At 43.4% G+C, this 21,627-nt stretch overlaps 2 protein-coding genes across 4 annotated transcripts in view; both read left to right on the top strand.

The window, feature by feature from the left end:
- Window positions 1–495: 495 nt before the first annotated feature.
- LOC143477964 (uncharacterized) lies at window positions 496–9,102 on the top strand. 2 transcript variants are annotated; one of them, XM_076976864.1, is made up of 14 exons: window positions 496–653; window positions 2,554–2,874; window positions 3,232–3,540; window positions 4,991–5,299; window positions 5,486–5,636; window positions 5,862–6,031; window positions 6,215–6,502; window positions 6,595–6,891; window positions 7,083–7,373; window positions 7,489–7,651; window positions 7,882–8,042; window positions 8,178–8,253; window positions 8,597–8,630; window positions 8,721–9,102. In XM_076976864.1, the coding sequence occupies exons 1-14, from the start codon at window positions 587–589 to the stop codon at window positions 8,868–8,870; spliced, it is 2,787 nt and encodes a 928-aa protein (XP_076832979.1). In that variant the 5' UTR covers window positions 496–586; the 3' UTR covers window positions 8,871–9,102. The 2 variants fall into 2 exon arrangements, with proteins under 2 accessions (XP_076832979.1, XP_076832978.1); XM_076976863.1 differs by having other exon boundaries at window positions 3,232–3,606.
- Window positions 9,103–9,487: 385 nt separating this feature from the next.
- Window positions 9,488–21,627, top strand: part of dnhd1 (dynein heavy chain domain 1) — a 29,621-nt gene continuing 17,481 nt past the window's right edge. For both annotated transcript variants that reach the window (XM_076976048.1, XM_076976047.1), the window contains exons 1-21: window positions 9,488–9,573; window positions 10,056–10,529; window positions 10,616–10,807; window positions 11,096–11,299; window positions 11,443–11,553; window positions 11,751–11,907; window positions 12,364–12,615; window positions 13,227–13,367; window positions 13,540–13,615; window positions 13,782–14,014; window positions 14,273–14,516; window positions 14,607–14,764; window positions 14,852–14,977; window positions 15,106–15,382; window positions 15,469–15,596; window positions 15,682–15,880; window positions 16,706–16,797; window positions 17,039–17,246; window positions 17,858–17,983; window positions 18,108–18,205; window positions 18,295–21,493. In XM_076976048.1, coding sequence (XP_076832163.1) covers window positions 10,171–10,529; window positions 10,616–10,807; window positions 11,096–11,299; window positions 11,443–11,553; window positions 11,751–11,907; window positions 12,364–12,615; window positions 13,227–13,367; window positions 13,540–13,615; window positions 13,782–14,014; window positions 14,273–14,516; window positions 14,607–14,764; window positions 14,852–14,977; window positions 15,106–15,382; window positions 15,469–15,596; window positions 15,682–15,880; window positions 16,706–16,797; window positions 17,039–17,246; window positions 17,858–17,983; window positions 18,108–18,205; window positions 18,295–21,493 — 6,580 coding nt within the window. In that variant the 5' untranslated portion in view covers window positions 9,488–9,573; window positions 10,056–10,170. The remainder of the gene's footprint in view (window positions 9,574–10,055; window positions 10,530–10,615; window positions 10,808–11,095; window positions 11,300–11,442; window positions 11,554–11,750; window positions 11,908–12,363; window positions 12,616–13,226; window positions 13,368–13,539; window positions 13,616–13,781; window positions 14,015–14,272; window positions 14,517–14,606; window positions 14,765–14,851; window positions 14,978–15,105; window positions 15,383–15,468; window positions 15,597–15,681; window positions 15,881–16,705; window positions 16,798–17,038; window positions 17,247–17,857; window positions 17,984–18,107; window positions 18,206–18,294; window positions 21,494–21,627) is intronic.

Below are 21,627 nucleotides of genomic sequence, written 5' to 3'. Positions count from 1 at the left end.
TGTGCCTCGTTTTCCTCAGGCGTTATCGCTTATTCATCACAACTGAAAGAAACTCGTTTTGAAAATCTGAAGTGTGACATTATTGAGAAGCTGATGTTTGACTGTTGTATCAGTGCTGCTGAACTCATGCCAAACCTGCACAAACAGCAGCACGCTCTGTTCTCCGTTCCACTCAGTGTAGTACTTCATGTTTGTTCACACGTCCATGTTTCCCTGAACGGGTGAGACACTCAGTGAGTAAGAACCAAATCTCTGCTTGCCACTTTCCACCAGTGTAGTGATAATTAATTTTTATGTTCAGGCTTTTGGGTGATTTGTAACAGGGGTTTCCTTCCCAAAACACACCAACTGATAAAAACCAGCCATAAAAGATTTTTAGAAATCATGAAGTAAGAGAAACAGGTGGTTTTGTGGGTTTTACAAACTATGTTTGGAACCCACACACACACACACACACACACACACACACACACACACACCCAAGTGGTGTCTCTTATCCCTTGTCTATCACAAACCCAGACTCATACATGCTCTAACCAATTAAAGCATAGCCCTATGACATTTTTTCTCATTCAGTGACTCCACCATGGGTTTGCCAGGACTCGTGATGGTGGGGATCCTCATGAATCTCCTTCAGAGCTTACATGCTGAAGGTAAGTCAGCAGAACTTATGAAGAGATATTAAACTTATGAAGAGGTACTGAGTTTATCTTCCTTGATGAAGAGGTATTGAACTTAGCTTCTTTGATGAAGATTTATTTTATAAAATGGTTCTCATACTCTGACTTCATGTTTTAAAGAGTTTCTTATTTCTAAGTGGAACACTTCACATATAGAATTACTTTTAGACTTTTATTCTGTCAGTGGGATTTGATGTGATTCGTGTCCAATGCTTCCTCAGTGTAATTACCAGAGCAGAGTCACTTCCATGGTGTTTTCCTTAGGGTATTCATAACTGGTTTCTGTAATCCCCCTAATTAAATCACTGTATAATGAGATACTTGAAAGTGATCCTTTGACAACTGGAGTGTTAAAACAGGACCACTGTAACAAGCAGGACCATTTTGAAACTCACTGACATACAGTGTTATTGCTGGTAAAGTAATGTCAGTACTTCAGTCAGTCAAAACACCAAAAACAACAAAAAATCATATAATGTTGAACTAGTGATCATTTGAACTAGTGATCATTTATTACCTAAGCTTCATGTCATATAAGGTGATAATGAGGAGTTAATTACATAGGCTATGTGTGTGTGTGTGTGTGTGTGTGTGTGTGTGTGTGTTTGGAGATGTGTGTATGTGTGGATATTTGTGTATGTGTGTATATGTGTGGGTGACTGCATGCATATGTGTAGATATGCGTATATGTGTTGATGTGTGTATATATGTGTGGATGCACCTATATACTCATACAATACATTAATAACGCATAATCAGTATTTGCATCAATACACATGTCTATATATGGTCATAGCAATATCATTCAGTCAGTGGACCAGAACTATGTGGTTTCTGCTGCATACACCTGAGAACACCTGTGAACACCTGTGAGACTTATCTGTCTAACTGCAGCATCACTGTCTGAAGGACAAAAATTGCATCATGCATCATTTTAGAAGCAGGTTGCTTTCTCAAATGGAGAACTCATAAAGTATGTATGAGTCTGAACATATGAGAGTGATTCCTGACCTGACCGCAACAGCCACACAAGCTGTGTGTGTGTGTGTGTGTGTGTGTGTGTGTGTGTGTGTGTGTGTGTGTGTGTGTGTGTGTGTGTGTGTGTGTGTGTGTGTGTGTGTGTGTTTCTGGGCTGGGGCCTAGGGTACAGAGACCACAGAATTCTCATTTTACTACCACATTTATTGCAATACATTCACTAGCGATTTTGATTCAAGCAACAGTTATCACAATTGAATGTCTTATATTCAACACAAAATAATGACATATATTTTGCATCAGTAAATCTTACCCACCAGTACTGAGTTCTGTCTCTGTAATCAGTGCTACAAGACCTCAGTCTCCAGTGTAGCAACATTTTAATGAAAGGAGTAAATGTAATCCAGCTAAAGTACATTACAATACAACAAAGCCAGATGTATATCCATGGATGTGCAATGTCTCTATAGGTCTATCTGTAGCCCTGTGAACCTTCAAACCCTTCACAAAATAGCTGCTTGTGACCTCTCTTAGGGGCAAGCGACCACTCTCAGTGGTGTGTGACCTTTTACAGGGGTATGTGTCCTCTCTCAGGGGTATATGACCTTTCTCTCAAGGGCATGTGACTTCTGTCACCTATCTCTCAGGAGTGTGTGACCTCTCTCAAGGGTGTGTAACATCTCCCAGGGGTGTGTGACCTCTCTCAGGGGAATGCAACCTCTCTCAGGGGTGCATGACCTCTCTCAGGTGTGTGTGACCTTTCTCAGGGGCATGCAACCTCTCTCAGAGGTGTGTGACCACTGTTGGGTGAGCATGACCTCTCAAAGGTGATTCCCTCTCTCATGGGTGTGTGACCTCTTATAGGGATGCATGACCTTTCTTATTCTTTTAACAGATACGAGTGACGTGCTGCATGAGACGCACGTGACGGGTGTCCTGGGTGGGGAGGTGTACCTGGGCTGCCTCTACACAGGCAAACACAACATCACTGTTTCATCGTGGAATCGCATGGACTCCTTGAGGAGTTCAACAAAGATGGCAGGGTTCAGATACGACGGCTCTCCATTACAAAAGGGGAGCTTCTCCATCCCTGCCTCCATCACCAACCTGACAGTAAAGGTGAGCGTCGACAGCCTGGACCTGGAGGGGGAGTACATGTGCATCTTCAGCTCAGATGACTTCGATAGGAAGGAGAGCTTGTTCCTCACAGTGATTGGTGAGTACTGATGGACAAGGGTCTGCAATAAGACAGGGTCAAAGGGCATTAGAGAGGGTGGTGGATATGGGGACCTGTCTTAACACCCCATGATGATTCTTCTGATTCTTCTTTTGTATATGTTGATGTGTGTTTGCAAAAGGATGAGTTAAATGCTGTTGAACAAAGAGTCAAATGCTGTTGACTGATGAGTCAAATGCTGTTGACTGATGAGTCAAATGCTGTTGACTGATGAGTCAAATGCCGTTGAACAATGAGTCAAATGCTGTTGACTGATGAGGCAAATGCTGTTGAACAATGAGTCAAATGCTGTTGAACAATTAGTCAAATGCTGTTGGGTACAATTTCATTTTGAAGCCCAGCCTGATGTGAGCATCCATGTGAATGAAGAGGTTGTGGATGGGACGCAGTACCAAAACGTCATCTGCACTGCGGCCCATGGCAAACCACTGGCCCTGATAAGCTGGGAGATGCGGGGCAGTGCTCCCACCACGGACATCTTCTCCATCACCACCACCAACTCCACCCATTCCGATGGAACAGGCAGCATCACCAGCCTGCTCCGCTTCCCTGTCGCCCTAAACAGTGAGAGCAGCGTCAGCTGTGTGATCCAGCACCCAGCCTGGAGTGAACCCAACGCAGTGCACGTAGAGCTACACACCTTCGGTATGTTTGTCCCTCCTCTGGACCCATACGCTACATATGAACATCACCCTGAACATCGCTACAGATGTTGGTACACAAAAGCGTCTTTTTCTCTTCCTAACTCTCCTGGTGACTGTGTGTATGCGTGTGCTTATATGTATGTGCTTTTGTGCTTTTATGTGTGTGTGTGTGTGTGTGTGTGTGTGTGTGTGTGTGTGTGTGTGTGTTGCTTTTGCGTTCTGTCACTTTGCTGTCTGCACCTGACCACACACTGCCATGCTCTGTGAGTTCTCTTTGCTTGTCTAACATGTGTTTCCTGTGTAATTCTAAACATTCACACCACCTGTCATTCCACAAATATCACTGCCTCTCAAACTGCTGTTCAACACCAAATGTGTAAGATATTAATTCAACATGAATCAACATCTGTTTGGGAAACCAATAATTAATACTGTACATGTGAAGTTTATGAATACAAATTTAATGAATACAAAACCAAACTTGCTAGTGCATCTTCATACAGTCTGGTGAAGTAGTATAGTTTAGTGAAGGAGTATAGTCTGGTAAAGGAGTACGGTCTGGTGAAGGAGTACAGTCTGGTAATGGAGTATAGTCTAGTGAAGGAGTACAGTCTGGTGAAGGAGTACAGTCTGGTAATGGAGTATAGTCTAGTGAAGGAGTACAGTCTGGTGAAGGAGTATAGTCTAGTGAAAGAGTATAGTTTAGTGAAGGAGTATAGTCTAGTAAAGGAGTACAGTCTGGTGAAGGAGTACAGTCTAGTGAAGGAGTATAGTCTAGTGAAGGAGTATAGTTTAGTGAAGGAGTATAGTCTGTTGAAGGAGTAAAGTCTAGTGAAGGAGTATAGTCTAGTGAAGGAGTATAGTTTAGTGAAGGAGTATAGTCTAGTGAAGGAGTATAGTATGGTGAAGGAGTACAGTCTGGTTAAGGAGTATAGTCTAGTCAAGGAGTACAGTCTAGTGAAGGATTATAGTCTGGTGAAAGAGTACAGTCTGGAGAAAGAGTACAGTCTTGTGAATGAGTACAGTCCTTTGAAGGTGTATAATCTGGTGAAGGAATATAGTCTAGTGAAGGAGTATAGTTTAGTGAAGGAGTACAGTCTGGTGAAGAAGTACAGTCTAGTGAAGAAGTACAGTCTGGTGAAGGAGTATAGTTTGGTGAAGGAGTATAGTCTAATGAAGGAGTATAGTTTAGTGAAGGAGTATAGTCTAGTGAAGGAGTGTAGTCTAGTAAAGGAGTACAGTCTAGTGAAGGAGTATAGTCTAGTGAAGGAGTACAGTCTGTTGAAGGAATAAAGTCTAGTGAAGGAGTATAGTCTAGTGACGGAGTACAGTCTGGTGAAGGAGTACAGTCTTGTGAATGAGTACAGTCCTTTGAAGGTGTACAGGAGTACAGTCAAGGGCTGTACAACATCTCTCAAAACAGTTTTTCTATCTTTTCTGTCTTGATACAGTGTCTCCCCTCGTAACTATGGAAATGCAGCTCACCAAGAAAGGAGGTAACGATGTGGTGGAGGCTGAGTGCCGAGCGACAGGAGGGAGGCCCCACCCACATATCACATGGGTGCTGCCCAATTCTGCTGATGCTCCGCCCAACTCTGCTGATGCTCCGCCCCCTCACAGCTGTGGCGAGGGACTGCAGTCAGTGGGAAGCTGCCGCTGGTTTCCCCCATATCTCTTTGAAGGAGAAAATATCACGTGTGTCTTTGGCTACTCAATTCTGCCTGCTGCACAGACAAGAACGGTTACTCTCCCAACCCTCTGTGAGTAACAAAATGATGATCTACATTGATTAGGCCATATACAGTATATACTCACAAAGAGACACATAACACACATACACACACACACACACACACACACACACACACAAATTGACTCTCACTCACACACACACACACACACAAACATAAACAAATGTACACGCCACCTCTTATTGTGTCCTATAGACATCACGGCTCTGCAGCTGAAACATCCCAGTGTTGAGATGAACAATGAAAACTCTTCCAGTGTGCTGACACTAGAAGAAGGGGACGGAGACGTCATCATCACCATCGAAGTACTGGGCAATGTACCAAGCTATGAAATAAGCTGCAGCAAGTGAGAGCCCTCAGTGTTTCTGGTCCACTCTGTCAGTGCACAATTTCACCAGCGAGTGATGACCAGCAATCTTATTAATGATCATCAAACGTATTAACTGACCTACTTGTCTAAGGTTGACATCTGAGGTCTGCTCCATGCTTTGAATACTCAGATCATGAGTTTCCATAGATGATGAAACACTGCGTGATAAACGGGCTTCTCGGGTTGTCTCCTCGCTCTCAGGGACGGTGGTCCTCTCCCGGAAAACGTGTCTGTGTCGGCCAGCGAGCTGTCCATCAGAGGCCCCACAGACCGCAGCCTGGATGGCCACTACCACTGCCACGCCTCCTACCACAAACACACAGCCTCCTTACAGCTTCAGATTCAAGTCAATCCCAGGATGCTCCTGCCAGGTACCAGGCAGCCTTCACATTCACCTCAAAAGTGGTCATTTGGATTCAGAGTGCTTCGGTCTGGTGCTGTGGATTGTTGTCATACTGTAACAAACAGTTAGAAATTGCATTTCCTTAGCTGTCCATTATTCCGTTATTATGTATATGAGCTTGTTTTGTTTTTGTCGTTATTGTTCTTCTCAGTGTCTTCCCCCCCAAACATAAGTCTGACTCTCAGGGAAGAGGGAGACAGCATTGATGTTGAGTGTTTGGCCTTGGACGCCTTCCCTGCCGCCAACGTGTCCTGGCTCCTGCCACAAGACCTGAACTCCACAGTGAAGTCTGACATCACTTCCTATAACAGCTCGCACTCTGTCAGAAGTGTCCTAACTCTGCCTGCCTGCTGGCCCCATGATCTTATAGTCCAGTGCGTGGTCGAGCATCCAGACATAGCAGGCGTGGAGAGTCGTGAAGTGGTCTTTCCTTCATGCGGTACGTGAGAACACCAAAGGACAGTGTGGTCAGCAACACGCAAGCTGCCCTCGAAGCCTCGCTCAGTGTCCCGTGTGTTTGATTCCTCGCAGTGCGTGCTAGTGTCATGATGAGGTCACGCGGCGAGTGGGAGAACGGCATGGCGTACGAGGTGGTGGAGTGCCAGGCGGACGGTGTGACTCCTGAAGCAACCATCACCTGGAGTGCTGACTGCACGAGCGGTCTTGCCGCCCTGGGAGCTTCTGGGCCACAGCAGGGGAACGGAGCACAGGTCCGGAGCTCGACTCGCCTCTCCATCCTCTCCTATGCTGGATGTACTGTCATCTGTGTGCTGGACCAGGATGGACAAGAGGAACAGATGCGAAGAAGCATCAATATCCCCTTAAAAGGTACACTTCAATATCTAACTCACTAAACTGGATAGTGGATGTATAGTTTGTTCTGTCGTCTGCAGTCTATACTATTCACTAGTAACTCAATAACTTTTACTACAGGTCCATAAAGACACATGAACTAGTGAAATAAACAACAGAGATGTTATGATGTGTTACTATGTAAGTTATTGACTGCATCCTTTTAGGACCCTCTGAGGTTCATGTGAGTGTTGGTCCACAGAGGGATCCCCCACTGTGGGCTGCTGTGTGCAAGTACAGAGGTGATGCAGTCATACCTAACATCTCCTGGGTCCTTTCAAATCACAACACCACCATCGTTCATCCAAGGATCCACATCCAGTATGAGAACATTACAGTTCTGGTCACCTCGACCTATGAGTTTCAACTGCACCAGCACGAGGGTCAAGACCTGACGTGTGTGATTGCGAACGACTACGAGGAAGCCCTGAAGAAAACCATACATGTCCCAGCGTTCTGTAAGCACACTGTATTTTCATAATACGCAGCAAGCATAAACTGAACAGACATTTCTGATCTTGTGAGTGGGCCTGTGTGTTTTAAGTCTATGAACAAAACCTGCTTCGTCCACAGTTATTTCATCCATTGTGCTTTTGAACAATACGATGGCCCTGCACAGAAGTCGTGGGCAACAGACTGCCTTACAGAGGGTGATCCTGCAGGAGACTCTCTCCCATCAAAGGGTCGTCTTCAAAGTTAATGGAAATGCACCAGAATATAAATTTGCATGTTCCAGGTACACTCGGTCCGGGTTACTAAAGAACTCACGTGTTCTTTACAATTCAGTGTTCTAGATCACGTAATAAGCAACATGAAAGTGTAGTGTCAGGCACCCTGTTTGTTATATATTCACTCAGAACATTAACTTATTACTTCAATAAGCATTTTCAGACAGTATCATATACAGTATCAACTGTATCATTGCTTTGAGATTTAATACTCCACTCTGCACACATCTGACCTCAGAGCTGATGGGTCACCTGTGGAAACTGTCGGCACAGTGCTGTTTTTTGCCGAGCCCGTGTCTGAGCGTGATGCTGGCCTGTACAGGTGTCACGCCACCTGGAACCACCACAAGGCCTCAGTCTTCATTCAAGTGGATGTCGCCAGCCAGGAAACCCCAATCTGTGAGTACTGCAACATGACTTATGGCTGTAAACACTGCATTGCATGTAGTACCTGTGGGTTCTGACCCTGCCCAATCCCCCCTGAGACACACCCATCAAACCATGTTCTGTTCCAAATGTTTTTTCTCTGCACAGTGAAGTTCATCATCATCTGTTTCTGCTCTGCTATTGCCATCATCCTCATCATGATCATCTCACTCTGCGTGTTCTGGTGAGTTTTTGCATGTTTAACATTTGCACAGGCACCTATAAATGATCGGTTTTAAAACAACAGGTAGGCAGCAAAAACAGGAAGTGAGATAGCTCACCTAGACCGATAATGTGCCACACTATTCATAAACAGGATATGCAGCGGTTTGTGTCGACAGCGCGTGCCACCTCACGTTAACCACGAGTACACCACTTAGTCAGAAAAACAGATGCTTGTGTTAGATACTTGTGATCTTGTACATACTGCACCCCATTTAAATATCTGCATTGTTGTTATTGAGGAGTGGACCTGCCTAGTTTTATGTTCTTCACATAAATGTCCTTTGTTTTCCTGTCAAATGCAGCAAAGGAGGTGCAGGGAGAAACCCCTCGGTCAAGGTATTCGTAGCCGCAAATTTTTCATGGTTGTAACTTTAAAAATGCTTAAACAGGCTCGTTTTAATGAGTGGAAACATATCGTCTATAAAGGACAGGAAGAATCGCGAGTCTCTGGCCGCCCTGATGCAGGACCCGCGTTACCCCGAACTCAAGAAATCAGCGCTTGCCGGAGGGAAAGCGGAGGAGTACGCCGAGCTCGTGCGCTACTCCATAGTGATCGACGTGAAAAGCACTGTATAATCCTTCACAAGTGATGATGCTTCGCATGGGATTTATATAACAAAAATAGTTTACAAGTTTTTCTTATTTTTTCATGAACGTGCACAAAAATGAAATATGAAAAAAAGTATTGTCATTGTTTAAAATTTTGTGATAATACCATATATTATAATTGCTGTGTTTTTGTATGTTTGTGTATGTATGTATGTATGTATGATATATGCATTAATTCATTAAAAGCAATAAATAATGATCCTCTATGTATGTTTTTAATCTATGAAACATTGGACCCCAACCATCACTTTGTACACGGACACACGTGCACGCGCATACGCTTATCATTTACCAAATAAGGTTACTAAGAAATAACGAACGTGCCTCATCTCGCTCACGAACATACTCGTGTTGTGATGACCGAGCGCCCTCTGGTGGCTATTTTCAGCACTTAAAAAGTTAGTTTTAAAAATCATTTTGAACGTCTCCATCGATATAGTATTTGTATTTATTTGTCTGTTTGTCTGTCTGTCTGTCTGTCTGTTTGTTTGTTTGTTTGTTTGTTTGTTGTAGCACATCCCACCTACTTTATCACCTCCAAAAATATACATATAAAGATTCTGCACTGGTGGCAGTGTGTGTAACTTAGTTACCATGGGAAAGAGGAAACCCACACATTACAACAAATACATTTCACAAACGTAGCTGACTGCAGGGATTTGTGGCCCAGGTGACAGAAGTAAACCAGTGTTACAGGGGTTTTTATTTATTTATTTAATCGTGTTTTAGTTTTAGCGGAGACGTTACTATTTAGCCGTAAAACAATGTGGTCCGTAGGTTAGTTTGCTGGTTCTGTTAAGTTGGGGTTTTTGTAGTTAGCTAGTAAAGCACATGAGCTAACTTACTAGCGAGCTCACCCTTTGTTAAATAAGCGTGCTTATTTGTTTAAAAGTTAACGGGTAGCAAGTTAATTCAACAATTTAGATAGCTAAGATACCTTAACTGACGTTATTCCCTCGATACTAACTTCATATTGCTCATCAACTTCATCTCCAGTGGCTTTACGATACAGGCATACATTTAATGTAGGCCTACTTGGTTTTGGTGATATATTCATCAGTTATGAAATCAGAATATATGTGGGTTATTTTATTATTTTATATAACTTGTGTCTAATTACTGTCCTTTATTTTTATGTCCTTTGCTTGGCAGCATGCTCTGTGTGGTATTATGAACAAAATGGACTTGGAAGTAGAGAAATACCCAACATTTCGATAAACATTATAAAAATCTCCCTGTTTTGAATGGATTAACTGTAACTACACCCATGTCTGCGTCTAAGAGAGACCGCACCAAGGTGCGAGCAGAGTGTTGTCCAGAAGGTCCAGCTATCAGGAGAAACAACCACGACACTGTGACACTGCGTACTCCTGCCACTCCTTCTTTACCTCCTCTGAAGTCCCTGTCGCCTGCATTTACTGAAGAATATCTGCCTGGTCTCAACAAGACATGGTCATCATCGCACCCTGCTAACATGTCTGTTGTCGAGCTTCCTCAGTTAGTTGCAGAAGTGGGTCCATCAATAGCCATAGGTGAATCCGTGTGGATGGAGGGACCGTGTTTTATGGCTTCAGCTCTAGGCACCGATGTTCCTTTCACAGTCAATAAACACCCACAGGAAGTAAGGTATAAGTGAGTATTTTAGTCTACAGTCTTTCGCTACATTTCCTTTTTACATTTCCAATAATTTGGTAAATTTGTATTTCTTCAAGTGCTGCAAATGAGGATGTCCCTAAAGAGAAACACACAGATGGAACAAAATCTGGGAAAGTGAAGAGGGTGGTAAAAACTAAAACGTGTGGCCCTGTTACTGCAACTGAAGTGTTTGAGATTTTTGCCAAGAAACGACATTTGGGCGAGCTACAGTTTTATCACCTGAAGGCTTGTGAAGATGGTCCTTTCAGGTACCATATCTTTGAGTACTCCCTTTTTTGGACTCGAACAATGGACATTTTCTTCCATTACCAACACAGAGAATCATACTATAAGATCTGAACAATATTTGAAGAAAGATTACAAAATAGCAACGGCATAAAACAGATCATAGAAATCAAGGCATTGTTGCTTTCAAAGTGAATATCAGAAGCTTCTTTCTTCAATATTGCACACAATAATTTAAAATAGATAAATACACAATACTCTACAAGATAAATTGGTGGTTTTCTTTCTGTTGTTTTTGTTTTTTACATCAGGCCTTATGAGCTGCGTGTGGTTCCACCAAGCAGAGCAGGCCCAGACCACTACATCTTCTCCCCCACCTCAGTGGTTCAGGTTCAGGATGGTCACACTGTTGGGGTGTTGTCTCTGTCTGATTGGCATCGGGAGGCAGTACTATGGAAAGCCTTGAGAGATATTCCATTTTTCCGATCTTATCTACTACGCAAGGGCTTCACACGGTGAGCTATTTATTAAATGTGTGTGTGTGTGTGTGTGTGTGTGTGTGTGGGGGGGGGGGGGGGGGGGGGGAATGATATATGCTGATATCTAAATATCTAAGTGCAGCTTATGCAGACTGTGTGTAACTGTCTCCTTTTTTCAGATGGCACAGAAACGTGCGTCAGATTGTATACCGACGCACGCGGACCCTCCTTCACACCCAGCTACTGACAGCTGTGCCCCATATCAGGGATGCACTGCTTCACTTCACCAGGTGTTTGAACCCTGAGACTTGGATCAAAAATACAATGTGCTGCCTAAAATGAGGTGTAGTTAGTTGGGTATTAATTGTGCATGAGTGTTATGTATTAGGTTTGTATTGGTGTTAATGTATTAGTTGGGTATTAGTGTTAATGTATTGGCTTAGTTTATTATAGTGAGTTTATTAAGACCTTGTGTGCCTGTTCTCAGACTCCTTGAAGAGCTCAGCGGAGTGTCCTGGCTCCCCCAGGACCGCTCAAGGACATATACTCTTCATGAATTCCAAACCAAGCTCTTGAAAATTAGTCAGGAATCTCAAGATTTTTTAGAGCGGTTCCTACATTACCGCTCTGTCATTCTCACTACGGTAATTTTCTGTTATTACTGTAGGTACTCCTTATTTGAACTTATTTACAATAATAATTTAATTACAAAGGTTTAACATGTTAACTATGTGTCTGTGTTTTCAGTTTCAAGGTTTATCATGTTGACTATGTGTGTGAGTGTTTTCAGTTTCAGGGTTTAACATGTTAACTATGTGTGTGAGTGTGTTTTCAGTTTCAGAACTAGACTCTTCAGTAGGAACATTGTTCTTTCCATTTGTTTGTCATGTGTTTGTCTTGCATGTTTGTCTTGCATGGTTTTCTATAAACACATATACAGTAAAGCATCACTTCCCTTGGTCGCTTTATTCATCATTTCATCTAGCCTTTTTTGGGATGGTCCACAGTTTTGTAGTCATTTAAACTTGTTTTGTAAGGAGCAAAGAGAAGAGTGTAAAACAATTATGAAGTCCTCACACTGCAAGCCTTTCCACTGTTAGGTGTGGGATTTCAGTCACAGTGCACATCAGGATCTCCAGCAGCAGGTGGCGCTGTCGGAGCAGGTTCAGAGAGGCCTGGCCCAGTACAGCCAGCAGGCCTCCACCCAGCGCCTGCGCAGAGAGTTGGAGCGGGCCGGCCGTGTCCTGCACAAGCTGGGCGCATTTACAGCTCTTGTGGACCACATGATCATTCAAGGTCTTGTTACGATCACTCGCCGTGAGATCAATGCCTTCCACACGACGGTTGTGAAGGTACAGCAAGACATGTTCTTGTATTCTTGACCTACTATGTGTGGAGTAACTGTGTAGATGAAGCTTTGCTTTTCTTTATTAATCAGTGTAGATTTTCAAAAGTAATAAATAGATGAATGTTGTCATTTAGCTGTATGGAACCACACACTGATGTCACGTCAGTTCCTCTATTGTTTCCCACACCATGCCTTGTCCATAATGCATTTCTCTGGTCCACTGGTGGTGAGGCACCTTGCTATTGAAATACATGTATAAATATACATATGAATACTGTAATCTTAAATATTTATGTTATATACACTATATTGCCAAAAGTATTCATTCATCTTCCTTGACTTATATGAGTTTACAGTATCATAGTGCAGTCATGGTCTGGAACTGGTCTTGTGACCGGAGGGTTGTGGGTTCGATTCCCAGACCATGACTGAAGTGCCCTTGAGCATGGCATTTAACCCCAACTGATCCCCGGATGCCAGGCTAGGGCTGCCCACCGCTCTGGGCACGTGTGTGTTTTCACTGCACAGATGAGTGAGAGTGGAGGACTCATTTCAATTGGGGTGCAGATCACAGTTGACAACTAAATTTGCCCATCTGCCTGTGAACCCTGATAGAGAGAAGAGGAAGCAGGTGGTCTTCTCCAGGTGGAGCTAATGTTTGGAGCAGACGGTCAGCTTGCCGTCTGTCCACCCCTACACCTGCTCCAGGACGCACTGCTTGGAGCACTGTGCTCTGTGCATAACTCTGTTCTGCAGGTGGGCAGAGAACCTATCTCACTTTGTTTCTGTGTCACCTGTATACCTGTTCCTGTCCTGTTGCTATGTGCAATTGTATTGCTGTACTTAGATATGATTGTGCAACTGACTGCTCTGATCTGTGATTATGTGATTTATGTGATATTATGTGATAAAGATTATGTGATTACAGGTGGTTGACTCCTGCAGTAATACATTAGACACTAAAGAGCCCAGCCTGGTATGTATTACAGGTGCTCTGAGCAGAGGTGATTATCTCCCATTACATATTTTCTATGTAATTCTTATCAAAGGTAGAAGCACACAGAATACATACTAGTGTTCTTACATTTCAATAATACATCATAAAACATGTACTTGTCAGATTCATTATATTAACTGTATAAAGATCATGATTATCTGTGTCTTTTCTAGTATCTGAAGAAGGAGAAGCTGTCCTAACAAAAGATGGAAGCTGTTCCTCTATGAAGAGGCCTTGTGTTGCATCAGTCCCAAAACTGGCACTCCTCAAACGGCCCTCTCTACAAGTGCAGGGCCAGAGACTGCGCATACAGTGCTGCGCCCTCTCCAGGACACAGCTGGAATGGCACCTGCAGCTCCATGCTGGGACACAGGAAGTAGAAAAAGAGCAAGCCACAATCTTGCAGGTAATGTTTGCACCAGTGGAACTAGACATCACTGTTTCTCACTGGTATTATGAATACAGGTATCATTTTTAAGGCTTTGCCTTTTTGACACTTGCTACTGAAGTGGCTTATTAACATAAAAATGTTAATAATTAATGTAAATGTTTGAGGAGTGTTATTTCTTCCTGCAGGTCTGAATGCATCACCTGTATCACTGCTGTGTCTGTGTCACTGTCCATATCGGTGTCATGTCTGACTTCCTCATTTAACCCCATCTAGGAGGCCCTCCATGAGATCCATCAGCTGTGTGAAAGGCATTCTTGGTTGGTCAACACCTATTTGTTTACCAGCCAGTGGAAGCCAGCTTCACTAGAGAGCATGCGGGGGTGGCCTGCGATTAAATACGAGGAGCAAGTGCAGAAGGTTCAGTCCTGGACGGAGCGAGTACGCTCTCTGCCTGCCATGTTCACCACATCCAATAATCTTCTGTCAGTGAACTGCTCTCATATCCACGAGACCCTAGGTGTGTATGTGAATGGGTGTGTCCCTCATAGATCATATCTACAGATATTCCATAGCAAACCTTCAAAGGGTTGTCTGTTTGTTGACAAAGAGCCCATACTGAACACCATTGAGGGGGACATTTTGAGGTTGCTGTCTGAGGAGCTGCAGTTACGTTCAGAAAATTTGATGTCGGAGCTGAAGAAAGCTGTCGAGATCCTGAAGTCTGAACCCACTGACTTTGCTGGATGGACACACTATGTTCACATGGTACGCATTGAGACCAGGCTGTATTCACTTCACAGTTACACTTGACATGCTCCTGGGAGTTAAGAAAACGTTCGCCTTCATTTTCAGGTGAAACGCTACAAGGAGATGTCAGCTGATATGCAGCCACAGCTAGAGTACATCTGTTCACTTCAGAAGGTTACGCAGCTCATCTGCAGAAGCATAGCTCTAGGCCAGGGGCTCCTGGTGCAGCAGGTAGGCAGTCTCCACAAATATAGATGACCATTGGGAGGTCGCGAGCAAATGTGTTTGTGATGTTGCTTTCTCTGATTTAAGCAACAGATTTTGTAGTTTGGTTGGATGTTTCTTTATTTTTTTTGCAGACACTGTCCCTGTGGAACCAGTTTGTCCCTCAGCTGGAGCGAGCTGTAGAGACAGTGGAAAAGCAGACGCCATCCCTGACAGACTCTCTGGACAGCACGTTTTCCTCGCTCACCGAGGAACTACGCGACCTGGTCAGCAAGGCCACAGGTGGAGCGCAACCTCACGGGACCCAGAGTGCAGCGCTAATGAACACTAACCTCAGACGCATGTGCAGACAACTTGAGTCAATATCTACACGTCTCAGTCATCTGAGCAGGACCAGGCAGAGGCTGAAAGGTAGCAAGGGTTCCTAAACCTGGAGCTCAATAGCACAGCTTAAGTCCTCATATACTGAATGTCCTATTGTTTTATATCTCTCTAAGGACACCCGTTAGATCTCACGTTTGTGACAGCAGCGAAGCAGGTTGTTGAAGCACATAAGGGCCTTTGGGAGCTGTTGAGTGTGTCCAGTGCGCAGATTCAGGAATGGAAAGACCTTCTGTTCAGCAAGGTGTGCTTCATACATTATCTACTGCTACAAACTATACTGGTTTAGTGCCAGTTTAGTAGCATTTCCTCTTCTTGTCCCTTTGCAGTTTGTGGTGTCCAGGGCCCAGGAGAAGGTTCAGAAATGGCTCGAGCAGGCTGACTCACTGTCGAAGGTCATCCCCTCCCAAAATGCAGTGTTTCAAGAAACCTTGCACATTCTTGAAAGTTTCAACCAGGAGCTGTCTGTGTTAGCCAAACTCAGCAACTCTTCAGTGAAACAGAAACACTGGAGAAACATTTTTAGGGGTAAGGCTACATGCGGGTAAGGCTACAACTGAATTCGACTGAAGTTATATGTAAACATTTTTACTTTCCATATATAAGTGAAATATAAGAAATGACAAATACGAGATAAGAGAAATCTATAAAAATGCCAAACTAGGTTTAGAGGTCTAATTGTGAAGAGAATGAGTGATTCCACAGTAAACATTCATGGGTCCAAAAACAATCATAAAAGCAATCATATATCTATTCTACCAGATATTCTACCAGGCTTAAATATGGCAGAAAGCAATAATCAGGTGAACGGAGAATGGAGCAAATTTATCACAGTCCCTGACTCCTCCCTCTGGCATCTGTGTGTGTGTTTATGTTGGTCTGTTTCCACGTGTGTGTCACATTGAGTATGTTCATCCTTGTTATGCATATCACCTGTCGCTTGTCTTGTTAATGTTATGTGTGGCACATATGTCTTGTTTGTGTTCCCAATATTTAAGTGTGCATGTTGGTCTGTGTCTTTATCAGTTTTATTGTTTTGATCCTATCATTTTGAGAAGGTCTGTGTGGTAAAGCAGCAATATAGCCAACTCTCATCTCAGCGTCCTGCCTCCCATGTGACTTTACCATACAGTGTTTTTCATTTCTTTAGATTTATACTTTAGGTTTTATTAGCTTTTAGTGGGTTTTTATATGATTATTGAACATATGTATCCTTCATGTTATTTTATGTTCAATTTTTAATTTCCTTTCTTTTTCTCAGTTTTGATTTGGTCATGTGAAAATGCAGATGCAAATAACTGCAGTAGAAGTCCAGTTGTTATTACTGTTTTTAATTTTCTATTTTGTTTCTAGGAATGGGTTTGGTGTATGTCCCAGAACAGAATTTAACTGTAGCTGATCTAACAGCAAAGGGATTATGGGAGCATCACAGTAAAATCACCAAGGTGACAACACAGCCACATCTGTAGTATCCCCACAATTTGAAGCAACCTTTAGCATGTGTGTGTGTGCGCGTCTGTGTGTATGTGTGTGTGCGTGTGTGTGTGTGTGTGCGCGTATGTGCATGTGTGTGTGTGTGTGTGTGTGTTTGTGTGTGTGTGCGCGTGCGTGCGTGCGTGTGTGCGTGTGTGTGTGTGTGTGTGTGTGTGAGTGTGTGTGTGTGTGCGTGTTTGTGTGTGTGTGTAGGTCTGTGATGAGGCCCAGGCGGAGACACAAATGCAGCAGGAGTTCAGTACACTCCAGCACCACTGGGGCGGCGCCACATTCAGGCTTGCCAAGTTGATCTTGAGCGTGTGGCAGGATGGAGCCCAGCTGAAGGCGTCTCAGAGGAAGAACCCAAATCAGAGTGGCCCAGTACAGCACTCCTACGACAGTGGAACATTCACCATTATAGGTGCACAAGAGAAAACACTACATTCACCATTATAGGTACACAAGAGAAAACACTACATACACCATTATAGGTACACAAGAGAAAACACCACATTCACCATTATAGGTACACAAGAGAAAACACTACATTCACCATTATAGATGCACAAGAGAAAACACTACATTCACCATCATAGCTACTGTGACACAAGGTATCTGTCAGGATGCCAAGGTGAGCATATACTTCAAACAGCGCTTTATTTTACACAAACAGCAGGGCATCTATCGCTTAGCAGAAACACGTCATACACGTAGCGAGACTCAGAGACAATTGAGACTCAACAAAGACAAGCACAGATAAGTACACAATAGAAAATATTACATTCACTATTATAAGTACACAAGAGAAAACATTCCTGCTCATGAACTGCATATATAGTTTATTGTTTATATTGTTTATTGTTTATATATATATATGAATTGCATATATTGTTGGATTGGATCTTGTTGGACTGCAGTGTGAATTTCATGCAACTCCTACTGCTTAGTACCACCACATATGTTTGTGTGTGTATATATCAGATGATATGGCTACAGAATGAGGATTCGGTAAGCACTTGTTTGTGTGTTCAGAGCTAGATGTTCTACTGGAGCAGACTGAAGACAGTGTTATGACTCTGTCCAGCATGCTGTCTTCCCCACACGCCGCTGAGTTCAGACAGGAGGCAGAGCACTGGGTGCAGGTGCTGCAGGAGCTTGGTATGTGTCCACATTTTGAGACGTCTTCTCTGATGAAGATGAAGACTCTGATGTAGGCTGAACTCACTGTAGGATGCTATTTATTGATCATCACTTAGTTTAATATTTATCTCATTTATAATAGAGGAGCTACTAGACTTTTGCGAAAGATACCAGAAGAAGTGGGTCTTCCTCAGCCAAATGTTCTATGAGACATTTGTAAGCACACAAAAAATGGACTTGGTAAGTTTTTCTTGTTTTTTGCTATAATTTAAAGGTTTTTACAGGTATTTTACAGAAGTCTCAGTATTTACAACATTCTATAATTGCAGGTAGAAAAGTTTTCCCCAGTGGACAAGACATTTCGTGAAATGATCCAAATTACATTAAATGACCCACACGTGCTGAGCTTTGTTAGAGGGCACAAGACCAGAGAGACAAATTGTCCCTTCCATGGACAAAATCTGCGCATTCTCTTTATTGAAGGACTAAAGACAATGGAGGACGTTTCCAGTCAGTTGCTACATCTCCTTGATTCACCACGTTGTGAGTTTCCCAGACTGAGCTTTCTGAGTGATGGAGAGGTTCTAAATCTTCTCTCACAGCACACGCCAGCCTCCTCCCTCCTGTTGCTGGTGTGTAAGTGCTTCAGAGGTGTTCGATGGCTTGAGGTCGACACCGATGGTGAACATGATGCCACGCATCTAATGAGTGAGCTGGATCTGTCCAACACCCAGATGAGGGTGAAGGCTGTTTATGGATCTCTGATGGAATGTGTTCCTCTCTCCTGCATGCGAGAGCCCCATTTAAGCCCTGTGGTTTGGCTTGGTCATTTGGAGAAGAAGCTACATCAAACAGTTAAAAACCTGATCTTCAGATGCACAACTGCTAGATATTGTTCTGAGCCAGTAGAGAATGATCTTGAACAGGATAAACTGGTTGGTGGTGTTACTTCGCCTGACCATGATTACACCAACAGGACCGTAACAGAAGATAAATTCACAAGACAATCTCCTTCTATTTTGCACCTAGTCTCTGAATATCCTCTGCAGTGCCTTTTGGTAGCAGAAGAGGTTTTGTGGTGTAGTGAAATCCAAAAGGTCGTCCTTAATCCTGCTCAATCCAAGTGGGTACAAATTAAAGCACAAAATGCAGCAAAACTTCAAACCCTGTGCCAAGCTATACAAAATACCATGGCAAATTCATCCGCTATGTCCCTGGAATCCCGGAGGACAATGACAGCTCTCCGTGCTCTAGTTTTACTTACCATGAAGCATTCTCAACAGGTCGCTGGCCTTGCTGAAGTAAAAGGTGACCTGGAATTTGCTTTTGAATGGAAGAAACTCATGAAGTATCGCCTCAGTGCCATTGACGAATCAGGTCAAAGCAGTTGGGCCCTATCTCTCGAAGACCCAAGCTGCTCTGTTCATGTTGATGTCTTGGCAACAAAGTTGGCCTATGGCTATGAATATATAGGACCTGATAACTGGATGATGGTCAACACCCCCTCAACAGACCGGGCCTGTTTGGGAATTCTTCTTGCCCTCAACAGTTACAGATGCGCCTTTATTTCTGGACCCCTCATGTCTGGTAAGGAAACAACCGTACTACAATTAGGATGGGCACTGGGACAGCAAGTGGTTACCCTGGGATGTTGTGCAAATACAAGTCATTTGCTTGTTCGCCAAATGTTGCTTGGTGCTCTTCAAACCGGAGCATGGCTAGTGCTCGATTCTGTGGACTCAATGGAACAGGGGACGTTATCTGTTCTAGGGCAACATTTGACAGATATTCATCAATGCCTGTCAACACTTCAAGAAGGAGGAGGGCAGACGTCACAGCAGCCTTGTGGTCATAGTGAAAAGCTCTCACCACAAGTGTGTGTCAGAGATGCCATCTATACAGCCAAACACACCAAAAACATGCACTTTGGAGGGAAAGATATTTGGGCCAACTTAAGTTTTGGCTGCATCATAATTTCATCACATGGATACTCAGTGGAAGTGCCAGATAACCTGCGAGCTGCTGTAAGACCTATTTCGTTAATGCAGCCTGACTACAGCGTCATTACAGAGGTTTTGCTGCTTTCTTTCGGATTTTCTCAAGCAACCAACATAAGTAGACAACTTATTTCTCTCTTTAGCCTAGCTAAGGATTCATTTTGCCTTCCAGATTTTGTCAGTGGCAATAAATCTTCCTGGCTTGTTCTTCTCCAAAAAGTTATAGATGCTTCTGGCACATATCTTTACAGGTGTTCTGGTGATAATGCATTTCTTACACAGAACACACAGAAACCTGTTGGTATATCGTTCACAGCATCTGACAAAATGCCACAGCAAGATCACTCTTCATCCTTTGATAAGTACCCCACTCACTGCTCGATTGTAAATTCTGTGAGAGAAGAGCAAGCAGTTATCAGAGGAATAATGTTCATTCTGTTTCCTGTCATCTTTGCGCACAACAGAGCTTCACAATTCCGCACCATTTTGGCAGAAATCTTTCCAATTGCAAGATCTTTTCCTGTTCTTCAAACGTTTATTGAAGAGAGTGACCAGAAAATCCTTAGAGATGCCATCACAGAGGAGTTTCAACAAAGAGGATTTTGTGCTGACACAATAGTGCTTCACAACGCTGTGAGTCTGCATCAGACCCTGCAGTCCTCTAATGCAGTTGTGCTTGTGGGACCACCAGGAAGTGGAAAAACAACTTTGTATCAAGCTCTTGCAGGAGCACTTCGACGACTTGCAGCTAGGTCTGCGGAGGCTGAATGTGAGGAAGATTTTGCAGACCCCAAACCTTTGTCACCTTCGTGTTGGTGCTCTGTTGACACAGTGGTATTATTCCCCAATGCTTTGTCTCATGAGCAGCTTTTTGGATGTTATGACCAGGCCGGGTCATGGAGGGATGGAGCCTTCACTAAAGTACTCCGGGATACAGAACAACATGATTTTTCAGTTATTGCTCTAAACAAAATGAAGAAAAATGTTGGGATGCGAAGAGTTAAATGGCTAGTGCTGGATGGGGAACCACTGGCCCAGTCAAGGTGGTTTGACTGTTTGGGCACTCTGGGTGAGCCCGAGGGACTCTTTCTTTACCTCTCGTCAGGTGAGAAAGTTTGGCCATCACACAAGGTGCTCAAATTACTCATAGAGTCCACCAGTCTTGCAGATGCAAACCCGTCTATATTGACACGGTTTAGCCTGGTGTATGTCTCTGGAAAGGATCTGTGGAAGGAAGTGTGGAAAGCTGAGAAGGACGCTCTGTACAGGGAGCACTCCCTAGACCAAAACATGATAAAAATGTGGAGTTGTTTAGCTGAAGATCTTTTCTCTAGCACTCTCAGTTTCCTCAGACAGAAAGAATTAAACACTGTGATGTCCACTGATGTGCAAACAGCCAGTAGATCATGTCTCAGGATCACTGATGGTTTACAAGAAATAACGTCATTCATTAAGATCCTCCATGCTCTTCTGGGAGAGCCTGGCAACGGACACATCGTAAAGTGTGCATCTAAGCATATTGCAAAAAGAGGTAAATATTAATTTCTGTTATGCCATAAAATTCACTATTCTTAATCTTGAATATCTAGTCCCAATCAGTACATTTCAGCATTTTTCAGTTTTTGAGTTTTGTGAGTTTCAGTAAATGCATGGAAAGGCTTGATT

Source organism: Brachyhypopomus gauderio, chromosome 16 (assembly GCF_052324685.1).
Source record: "Brachyhypopomus gauderio isolate BG-103 chromosome 16, BGAUD_0.2, whole genome shotgun sequence".
NCBI lineage: Eukaryota > Metazoa > Chordata > Actinopteri > Gymnotiformes > Hypopomidae > Brachyhypopomus > Brachyhypopomus gauderio.
Note: the sequence above shows the minus strand (reverse complement) of the source record. Positions and strands in the feature narration are given on the sequence as shown.